Genomic DNA, 12,046 nt, shown 5'->3' with positions numbered 1-12,046 from the left:
AGAAGTAGTGGTTCATGGATTTATTTATATTAGTACCCTCTTAAACAGGAAAAGTATGTGAGACAAGATTACTGCTTAAAGTCAAGCCTTAACCATTTTATCCTTGGCGTAATACCTCCACGAAATCAAAGTTGAGATATCGCAGATAGATGAAGAGGCACTATGATCTTTTTTTCTTATTGAAATTACTAGCATCGATTACCCACTTCGCTGGGTTAAAAATAAAATAAAATAAAATAAATGCACGACTCCGTATCTCGTGTGTTTGGTACCCGTGAAATGTACTATTTTTGTTTTTAGTGACGGATTTTTAACGGCATCGGAAGTATCATTGTTCGTCTCAGCGACCCCGAAAACTATTAATTCGACACTAATATCCGTCATTTTCGATCATGTTGATTTATATATCACCTCCTCCCCTAAGTTGTACCGTCAAAGTGAAATGATAAAAACCATCCCAGGCCCGAATCACATCTATGTTAAAAATTTGATTGAGACCTGTCGGGTGGTTCAAGAGTTATTAAGTTTTATTTGTTTTTTACCTCTCCCCTCCCCTAAATTCTACCGTCAAAGTGAATAGAGAAAAATACTCCCAGGCCCGAACATCATCTATGTTGAAAATTTGATTCGGTCGGGTTGTTCTAAAGATTAAGAGTCACAAACACAGTCACTTTCAATTTTATAATATAGATTAGAGCTATATTATAAAATAAATTTTTAGCTTTCTGCGAAATTTTGAGTTTATATAAACAAAGATAGTTTTCGAAATAATACAAACAGCTAATCTAGAAAACGTAGAATACTGAGGATGTGTTCAACCCCTAACCATTGTTAGTGGTGTGTTAGGTGATCGTCTGTAGTACGTCAGATAGACTAGGACGGAGGCGCTCATTGTAGCAAGCAGACAGGTGGCGATGAAAATGGGAGATGTCTCTGTGTTTCAGAGGCCAAATTGGGAGTGCGCTGTTAGTTAACGTTTAAATGTATCTAAGATGGCCAGTGTATTAGGTGTCTGACAAAGAATAGTATCCAAGGTGATGATGACCTGCAGAATTGGTGATAGAATAACATCGGCGAATAGTATCATTGGATGAAGAGAAGCCTCAGTGACAATGATTGCCGAACTTGAGGATTATCACCAACAACCATAGAGCGAATGCGGCAAAAGTGTGCGAAACTCAGTAAATACCTAGACCAGCCTATTACGATCACAGTCTGTCGCGAGTAGCGTAATCTAAACACATGTGGTCGAGTTACAATTTTCAAACTGATTACTCCCAACAACATGTTAGCGCGATGAAAATGGTTCGCCGATAATTGAAAACGCGTAATAAGGTCTGGGAGTCTTTTCAACAACAGGATGTGTTTATATACAGTGGACGCTGAAAGAAGCTTTTATCTCCTGAATTATCTCCTCTCTACCATGAAACATGGTGGCTACACTGTTATGCTGTAGGCGACAATCTCTTGATATTTCATAGGGACTGTGATTATACCCACAGAATAAACCGGTTTTGATACAAAACCGAACCGTTTTTCGAAAGTTTTGAGAGGAAAAGGGATTGGTTGCGATTTTTCTAAACACCGGGCTTTTTGTGCCCACTACTTGTTATTACTATTCAATGTGGGAAAATTTTGTTGTACCATAATTTTTCTAATCCTACGACATACACGTTAAGGAAGACAAAAGTACATAAATTTAAACCATTTCGAAAACACATACTGTGAATACCAGCAGATTACATAGTTCGTCCAGTATTACTAAATTACACTTTAGTTTTCATATTCGAAGTGCAAATTATTGTTTAATTCTCTCCTATTGTCTGCGCATTTTTGTAGACGACCCGATACTCCACCATATCTTGTGTTTAATTACTTGACCTGCATCATTTATTTTTCTCATAAGTTTTCGACGCTTTTTGCCTAGACCAGGGATGGCCACCTTATCTAAGTTTAAGACCTACTTTTCATTTCATAAACCACTGACTGTCTACTTATCTGTTCGGGAAGCATGGTGGCTCAGTGGTAGTGTACTCGCCTCTAGTGCATGGGGTTCCTGATTCGATCTCCAGTCAGGGGCCACGGTGGCTCAGTGGTAGAGCGTTCACTTCTTGTGCCTGGGGTCCTTGGTTCGATCCCATCTCGCGCCAAGTGAACTTTGTGGTAGACAAACACCGTGTATGTGTGTGGGGGGGGGGGGGTTCGACCGGAACCTTGTAACCTTAATTTCTGATCCTTCCTTGTATTTGTGTACATAATATTTAATCGGTAGTATAATGATAGTGTAATTGTTATTTGTTTTGCTATTTCAGATGGTGGGTAACAGCTACCGAGGATGGGTTGCAAGCGAAACGGAGTTAACCATTGTACTAAATACATACAAACTGTTGACACACACCAAATGGGGAACAAGACAGTGTCCAGGGTCAAAATTAGAAAGCACAAGACTGATGTGGAAGTCACAGTATGTTCCTTTTGACGGCATTCCGTTTATAAATTCAGGTAAGCTATATAAATAAGATATAAGATATAGTTAACATATGACCAAAAAAAATAAATAAATAAATAATAATAATAATAATAATAATAATAATAAAATAAAATAAAAAATAAAGAATATTAGAGAAACATTTTCAATTTGTTACATTCATAAGCTGACTCGAGTTACTGAAGCCATGAGATTTTTAAGCATATGATATTACTCTGTAATGTGACGACTTGTATAATTTAACTAATTTTCTATGAAAAGATGAGTTTCGAATAATCAACTTCGATATATTTCAATTATGGGAAAATCGAATAATAATGAAAAAATCAGGAATTTCCAAAGTCCTTCGTTTAGTAATCCGTTCGAGACTATTGCGATAACGTCGCGTCATGGTTTTTATTGCCATGTTGTATAATTCTTAATTTTCATCTAGGTTATCGTCTTCCTAAGAATGACAATTAGAAAGTCATCTTTTATATCACATAATAAAATATTACAGTATAGTATATTCCATTGCGGTAATTAATATAGAACTGAGACTTCAGGGTTCCCATCGATCTGGAAAACCTTGACAACCGAAAAAGTCAGGGAGTTGGTACTTACCAAATAAGTGGGAACTCTGAGAAATTGAAATTTAAGGTACGAGTAAAACAAACACTGTTGCAGATTTTACTTTATAGTACAAAATTGAATGAAAGTAAGTAAATTTCTGTTCGATTTATTTCTTGTTTGTTGAAGTTTATCATCCGTTTTCAGTAACGAGTCTATATAAGGCTTGTACCTACAGTTTAAGATAGAATTCTAACCACTATAATGCGTTCAAATTTCAATGTTGTCTTACGTGAAATGAAACCTGAAATCATGTTCACCAAAATGCGCACGCGCTAATCACAAGAACAGCAAGTCGGACAGTTCATGTCCAGAATATCTGTCATATGAAATAGTGAATAAACTCGTAGGAGCAATATTAATTGTTACCGGTGGTTAAATTTCATGAAGATGTAAGTTCGTTTTAAACAGCATTGCTAAGTGTTCTTTCCTTGACATATTTTTCTTGTACTTTTGACACCAATATTTCCATGCAAAACTAATTACAATTATTGTAGTGTAGCGTAAATTGTGTTTTTTAAAATTGTACTTACTCAAAAATGACCAAGTTATAGTTGAACTGTGAACGTTTCGATAAAAACAAAAAAAAAAAAAACATTTATCCTTTCAAAAAAGATTTTTTTCAGTAAAGGATTTTAGGCACAGTTTTAAGTTTTCTCAGCCTAACTATGTCTACCAATAACGTAACGTAAGAGCACATTACAGATCTGTTGGTCAGAAGATACCAAGGTTCCCTAGATACAGTTTTTTAAGTTTTGTCATTTTTCTTAGATCAGTTACGTTTACTAGTGAAGTGAAATGAAGAACAAGTGAAATCACTGAGGCTTCAAAACAGTGTTTCAATAATTGTGTATCGTCACTTTCATATGATACCGGTGAGCATAGAAAGAGAGGTATATAGGTGCAAGGGAAGTTTTGTTGAACGAAATATGATATGCAGAAGGTAAAAAATGAGATATAGTTCTACAAGCAATGTTAGTTTTCTGAAAGGATCTGTGCTGAGGGTGGCAATCATTTTTTCCGGAACGTTCAATAGTTTAACTGTAATTTGGATGTTTTTAAGTAAGTACAGTTTTAATAAATACTGATTATGCGTCTTCTTAAATCAAGTAGTAATGTAAATATGTTGGACTACACCAGTAGTGACAGTTTGGTGATTCTTGCATTAGATCTAATGCCACTATTACTTTAAAAATATTAAACATGAAAAAATAAATGAAGCTCAAAAGAGGTCGTGGATTAATCTGAAAGGCATAGTTTTGATTTCAGTTCTCAATGGACGTAATTATACGAGGGTGAATCAAAAGGTAATGCCTTGTGTGCCATAAAAAAATGTATTAATGAACATGTGACAGCAAAACGTACTACAGATCATAGCCTGAACCGTCCTCTACATAAAACTGGCGCTCAACGTAGTCTCCATGCTTTTGAACACATTTTCGCCATCGTCAAACCCGGGCATCAAAAACATTGTGAAAAATTTCAGGGGTTTGCCTGTTGACCCATGATTTTAATGCTGTTTTTACTTTATTCAAGTTATTGAATCTGAAACCACGTAATTTTTCTTTCATAGGTCCAAACAGGTAAAAGTCAGAAGGGACTAAATCGTAGCATTCACTAGTTCTGAACTGTAATGCTCTTGTCTTCTCGACTCAACTCATCATCACATTCTTGTTTTGGGTATGTGACTGATGATGTCTGCCGGCTGTTTCTCAGTTTATCTGCAATTTCTGTTTCTCCGTTTTGAAACAACTACTTCTAACACCGTGCATTGCTGATGTCCATTATTAGCGTCCCCATAAACATTTTTAAGCGATTATGCATTTCTTTAGGTGGACAACCTTCTTGCCAGAAATTCAGTGACGACTTTTTCTTTTAGCTTCAGAATTATGGTTCTAAGCAGTTAATCTGAGAACGAAAAGACTGCATTAATAGAGTAAGGTTAGCTCTATAATGTCAGAAAGCGTAGATGGTTCAGTAGCCGCAATAGAAACAAAATTATAAGCGAGAGGCACTACTGTTTGATCCACCCACGTATTACTGCCTTGTTTGGTTCCTCAAGGTGGTTTAAGTGGGCTAAGGGGTGTAAACCTTCGATTCACACAAAGTAAGAAGACTTCGGCACTCTTGAGAACTCTGACGTAGAAAAATCATTTGGGTCCGAATCCAGTCTTTAAGGAGTTTGACTTACGAAGCAAAACTCCTATAAGTATTTAGCTGTCTGTGTCCGTCGTTCAGGAGGAAGAAAGAAAAAAAAAAAAACTACTTCATCTATCACCATAACGTTGGCCACAATGTAGAGGATCAAATGTTAAAAATCAGTTTCGTTAATGAAGGTGATCCATTCACCGGAACGGGTACAAATCACCCACTTCCGGTTTTAACGTTGATCACTAAAAGGTAAAAACGGTAATGTACAGGGTGGCCCAAAAGTAGGTATACAGTCCTGTACAGTTCAACTCATTGCTTTTTATATAATTTTTTATTGTTATCCATAAGGTAGATTTAGTTTCTTTATTATTTGTTCTTAATGTATTTTTACTTATATCTTAATCTTGGAACAGCCGAAGCAAATAAACCTATAAGCTAGAATGTTATACTTCATCAATGCAGGGATGTATACCTACTTTTGGGCCACCCTGTATAACAAGAAGGGGTTTTCTGCAATTAATTAAGGACCCCAAGATAATTTATTCCATCTTCACTTTAATCTGGAAGTGGTAGTAATCTCCTACTAGTTGCGGTTTCAATATTAATTGAGGTGGCCCCGCGTAGCGTAGTCGCTAACGCTCTCGCCTTCGGGTTCGATTCCCGGTGGGGTCACTCGGTCGAAAAAGTGAAAAACGCTTTTTCAGACCAGCCATCCTAAATGAGGTTTTCCTGGGTTTTCCTCATTCACACCAGGCAAATGCCGGGGTGGTACCTAACTTATAGGTACCAGGCCGCTTTCTTCCTTCCCCAATCCTTTCTTCTTTCCCTTTCCCCGGATAGTGTGCTCGCCGAGAGACGTCATCCCTCAAAACGTGACGGGCTAAATGGCCTTAGACGCCGAAAGCCCAGAAATCTACCGTTTAATCTCTATAAAGTGTTTAACGTTAAAACCAGAAATTGTTTATTTCTCCACTTCCGTTGGATGGATCATCATCTTTAATGAACTCAATTCCTAAGTTTTAACTAGGGATGGGCAAAACCGGAAACCGGTTTCTAGAAAAACCAAAATCCGAAAACCGATATTTCGGTTTTTTCAAAACCGGTTCAGTTTTCACCAAAACTGGTTTTAGCGAAAACTTTTGAGAAACATATAAAACTATTTCTCTGGAAACGGAATCGGTTTCCGGAGAACAACGAAATACTATTCTGGTCAGAAATAGAACAAATTTGGGGGGAAAAACGGAACCGGTTTTGAAAACCGAAACCGGATCCTGTGAAAATCGAACCGGTTTTGTAGAAAACCGAACTGTTTTTTGAAAATTTTCAAAAACCGGTTTTTATACCCACCACTAGTTTTAACATCTACATCCAGGCCCAAGTTACGGTGGTCCGTCAAGAAATTCTTGATTATTTTGTCTTCCGGACGGAAACACGGACAAAGTAAATTTGTAAAGGAGTTTTGGAAAACCAAATTCCTTGAAGAGTATTCCAAATGTCCACTATATATAAAAACATTATACCTTGTATCTGAAGCAAAAATGACGTATCCAAAGTTTTCATTGCTCTCTGTCAACTTCGTTCGAGTCGTCAGCTGTGTGGCTAAGTTGTTAGAATTAGGTCACTTAACAGGTATTTTGCTTATCATAAATTTAAGAGAAGATGCAAAAAACGTTTTGCGAATTACTACTTTGCTGCCCAAGATAATATGCTAGTTTTCAGAAATGACAAACCGTAAGTTACACATTGATTTGCTGCAACATTTAAGTTTGATTAATTTCTCCGAAATTAGGTTTTGTATGACCTTATCTTAAAACTTCGAATAATATGTGCAGATTTAGTTAACTTAGCTTATATTTTTCATATCATAAATTTAGGAAAGATGCAAATATTTTAGCAAATTTTTAGAAATTCAATGTCAAAAGAGACGGGATCCATTTTTCATCATATGTTTCAAATTGTTGCAAGACCGAATATATATGAACCAACAAGTAAGTGTTAGGATAGGGGAAGAACTGACGGAAGAGAGTGCAATTGGAAGGGGAGTTCGACAAGGATGCTGCCTCTCGCCAACACTATTTAATGTCTATCTAGAAGAAATAGTGAAAAAAAGTTTACATGATGATGATGGCATTTCGGTAGGAGGTAGAATGATTAGAAAGTCTGTTTTGTGGGACCTTGAATAAAGAGTTGAGAAAAAGACTCATAAAATGCTTCGTGTGGAGTGTTGTACGTTATGGGGCGGAAACGTGGACATTACGTAAAGGTTATGAAAATCGACTGGAAGCCTTCGAAATATGGGTGTGGAGAAGAATGGAAAGAATTAGTTGGGTCGAGCGCAAAACGAATGAGAGAGTGTTAGAAATGGTGGGTGAGAAAAGAACACTTTTAGATATTATTAGGAAGAGGAAGAGAAACTGGTTGGGACATTGCCTAAGAAGAGATTGTATCATGAGGGACGTCCTAGAGGGTATGGTGGCGGGAAAGAGGGAGGGGGCGAAGGAGACTACAATTAATGGATGATATAAGAACAGAAACTTCATACGCGAAGACGAAGAAGGCGGAGGACCGTGGAGCATGGAAGCTTCTCTGCTGCGGCAAGTGAGCTGCCAGTAAAGGCAGAATACCTATGATGATGATTATATATATATATTCTAATGATGCTCCAAGTATGGTTTTTCAGTCCGGCGGGGTATCTGCAAGTAATAATAATAAACTGAAATCTTATTATTGCAAGAGAGAACGATATATTGATTTTGACTCATCTTTTTCGATATTGAATTTTATCTGATGAACGAAAAGTAAAAATAAGTTTGGATTATTAATTTCGTTTGTATTTTTTTTTTCTTTCTTTTAGGAAAGCGAGCTATTGTAATGGAGTGTCAATATGGTCCAAGGAGAAAGTTTAATACCATTAAAAATTTCTCCGACTTCAGTTGTCCTGCAAGGTAAGAAGCATAAAAAAAATTGTGTAAAATTAGAATTTTATCATTTACAGGTGCTCGTTATATACAGTGGTGTGCAAAACTTAATGACGAGATAGATAAAGTAACATAAAATATTACGTAGTCAATAGAAATGAGTGGAAGCTAGGCACTTTGTTGCTAGAAGTCTCCCACACGTACACAGGGAGCAAGACGTTGCATATCGTGCCTCGTCGTGACGTAGTGCCGAATAGGTCTGCTTCCCCAACACGAAGGAGAAGTTGAATGAGAGGAACGAAACAAGTGTGTGTGAGTTAGAGAGCTGCTAAGATGCACTGTTGTGTGTTACTCACAACATAGTCCAGAGACAACATTTGGGTCTCTTTACCCGGGAAGATATTTTCGGAAAACTGGAAGAAGGACGAAGTGTGACGAGTGTTGCTTAGGAATTTGGTATTACCTACAGTATTGTTTCACTTGTATGAGGAGCATTCCGAAGAACAGACAATGCTGTGCGAAGGAGAAATGGTGGTTGATCATGATCGACTACAGCAGAGGACGACGTCTACATACTGAAACAGGCAAGAAGACACCGACATCAAAGAGTTGGTGCAATTATATAAACATCGAAGAGAACTATAAATTACCCAATCTCACGCTCTATAGTAACACGTCGATTATATGGGGGTGATCTCTTTGCCCGGCGGTCATTATGGTGTTTCCATTGATATCCTCACTTCAGCGGCACCGTTTGCTGTGGTGTCAAGAACATCAGGACTGAACCGAGGAGTAGGGTCGTGTTCTCTTCTCCGATAGATCAGGTTCAGTCTTAGTAGTGATTCTGGTAAGTGGTGAGAACACGCAGTGAACCCACCAGCAGTGTCGAACATGATTATTTTGGTGGTTCTTGTATTGGGAGGGATAATGTTGCATGAGCATATCGACCCCTCAGTTTTTGATGGCTGTACATTCACCGGTCAACTGACACTGTACTCCTTCTTCCGTGTATCTTTTCAGAGGTGCAGTCGGCCCCGACTTCTTTATATACGATAATGCGCGACCGCATCGAATAGCCCAGATAGAGCAGTTCTTAGAACGAATGAACTGGTCTGCCTGTTCTCCCGAATTGAACGTGGGGGTACTAGGGGGAGATGTCTTGTAGCACGTCCAGATGCACCAAAGAACTATCAGCAGTTGTCAGTAGCGCTGGTGGAATAATGAAACTCCATACTACAACACTTTATTATTAGCTCTGTGAGCAGCATAGGGGTACTTTGTAGAGCATGCATCGTTGTTAACACACCGTTTAAGGACCATTTCATTCCAGTAATGTTAGGTGGTGTCATGAGTGCTTTCAGTGTGTAAGATACTGCCTCTGTATAAGAGTGTCATTTTTGTCCTAATCATGTATTTCTTTCTATTGTTTCCTGTGTTATCTTGTAGAACTGCTTTCTATGTATCTGGTGCTTGGGGTCCCGGGTTCGATCCCGGCCGTCACCAAGTGAACTTTGTGGTAGACAAACACCTTGTGCGTGGGTTTTCTCGGGGTTCTCCCGTTTCCTCCCACTTTCTTCATTCCACCATTTTATTCATTTCTCATAATCACCGTCTCCTTTAGCCTAACCGGCATAACCGTGGGACGTAAAACTTAGATTTCATTTCATTTTTACTTTCTATGTATGGTTCAAGTTTCACCTACCTATGCTACTTTCGTACTTCAGTTTTGCACACTAGTGTGTATAGGCTGATTCGTTTCTTTCTGAACAATATGTAGGCAGTGATATCTGTCAAACCGGGTTTCACACGACAGCAAAACTGAACCCACACTTGTATCAGTCTGTCAGCTGTTCAGTAGCAGAGTGAGGGGGTTGTACTGGGTAAAACACTGCCTTAAAAGTCCCTTTTGGGAAGGGTACATCATGACTTTTTTCCATGCAAACCTTACCATTTCCCACATAGTAGAACATTGTTGGAACAATGACTTTATGGTAGAAGGGCTATTGTTAGTGTTATGATTAAACATTAAGCGTATGAGACTCCTCCACAATCCACATCGTCAGAGAAACTCTCAAGACCTGTGCTAAAGATGATCCGGGATATAGCGGCTGTAAAAATCCATTACAACAGCGAGTTACGCTGAAACCGTAACGTGTGGCCCAGTCAACAGTGAATCGTATAATCTATCACAAATTGAGACTCTGTTAAGATAATGGACGAAGCGTGAATTTCTTTAAGGGACTTTGGCAAAGTTCGGGTCATTGCCGACAGAGGTATTAATGAACAAGACCGATATGACTTTGTATGTCAGTGCAAAGAAAGTTGCCCGAAAGATTTTCTGGTTTGTTACTGGTGTTTGCCACAGAAGTAAGCTCAAGATTCATAGAGTCGGAAAAAGTGTCAAAATCAATGCTACTTATTATCAAGAACACGTCCTGTCTCCGGTTTACACAGATAAAATAACAAACCTTGTTTGGCGATGACACTCATTATGTGGAACTGTACTAGACAAAGCTTCAAACCACATGGCAGAAACATTACTTCCCTTTCTCTGACGAATGACAAGTGCAACTGGTATGTACGCTCCCGTTAAAAGCCCAAATGCTAGTCTCGAGGATTACTTTGCTTTTGAACTTCTCAAACGTCGGGTTCATACGGTTTATAGCATATGGAAAACCTGCAACGAGGAACGGGAAAATATACCCCTGGTATAGCAGCAACGATGTCTCTACAATGGAAACTGTAATATCATGCAATAGTCCATATCTGTGACCAACACATCAAACATGATCGATGGTGATAGGGGGTAATATTTTAGGTAAGCGACAGCTTCAATTTGTTCAGATGGAAACGAATCAACCTCTGCGTTTCTTACTGAAAGTTAATACATGTAAAGATTGTTTTAATACGTTCTTTTAATTTATTGAAGACTAGCAGCGTTCACCCCGCTTCGCTGCGGTCACCCCGGAACGCAATAAACTTTGTTACTTAGATAATTTTTACTTTTTCGCTTTCAAGTGATTGCAGTAAATGTTAACATTATAGCGCCTGTCATTTATGTTAACCCGCCGAGTGACACGGTCATGCGGGTTGCATATAAATACGTTTATTTTTACCTATGATGATCTAACAAAGGATTTGTACGTTATGGACACTTGAATGGTCAATTATCTCAAGACACTGGTAATTAAAAATTAAAGTGATATGATAAAAACCATCTAGGGTCCAAATCCTAATAACCCCCCAAAAATAAAAGAAATTGGTTCAGCCGTATTAGCGTGATGAGGGAACAAAGGATTTTGTACGTTCTCTTTTATATATAAGATATTCATTAAACTTAGTGCCTTTGTGAATTATATGAGAAAGTTAATCATTACGTACGTTTTTAGGCACAAATGGAAGACTTGTAAAATAACTTCAGCTTTTCTCTTCAGCACAGAGACAGTTAATTATGTTGTATACAATAAATCAACCACAGCACTCTTCGTCAGTAATCATTGTTAGGGTAAGAAATCTAGGTAAAGATGTAGATAAGACATAACTTTTGCTACCTGCTATTTCTCAAAGGGAATAAAGTAGCTAGTTCAGTGTTTTAACTGACGATAGACCGACCCCACCAAACGCCCATGACATCACGATATATTAGGTTGTTATAATTGAACATGGAGATGAACATTGTTCCCGTTGCAAGCGTTCATTGATGTAGTCTGTCAAAATTGATTTTAACTTTCCCTTATTAAAGGCTTCGTGGTAAATGTATTGTATAAAGTTTGGATGGAATAAAAGTTATTTTTAAACTCTAAAACTTTGCGACACCTTTCGTAAAGCTTTGCGATACCGGTTGGAAAAGTACAGACAAAGTAGTAGAACTTTTGCATCT

The 12,046-nt window shown here is 38.0% G+C and overlaps 1 protein-coding gene across 1 annotated transcript in view; it reads left to right on the top strand.

Annotated features, from left to right (window-relative positions):
* LOC145669609 (calcium-responsive transcription factor-like) overlaps window positions 1-12,046 on the top strand; it is a 126,243-nt gene that overhangs the window by 88,308 nt on the left and 25,889 nt on the right. The window contains exons 5-6 of the mRNA XM_081737835.1: window positions 2,313-2,502; window positions 8,103-8,193. Coding sequence (XP_081593961.1) covers window positions 2,313-2,502; window positions 8,103-8,193 — 281 coding nt within the window. The remainder of the gene's footprint in view (window positions 1-2,312; window positions 2,503-8,102; window positions 8,194-12,046) is intronic.

Source organism: Thermobia domestica, chromosome 14, assembly GCF_964235325.1.
Source record: "Thermobia domestica chromosome 14, izTheDome1.hap1.1, whole genome shotgun sequence".
NCBI lineage: Eukaryota > Metazoa > Arthropoda > Insecta > Zygentoma > Lepismatidae > Thermobia > Thermobia domestica.
Note: the sequence above shows the minus strand (reverse complement) of the source record. Positions and strands in the feature narration are given on the sequence as shown.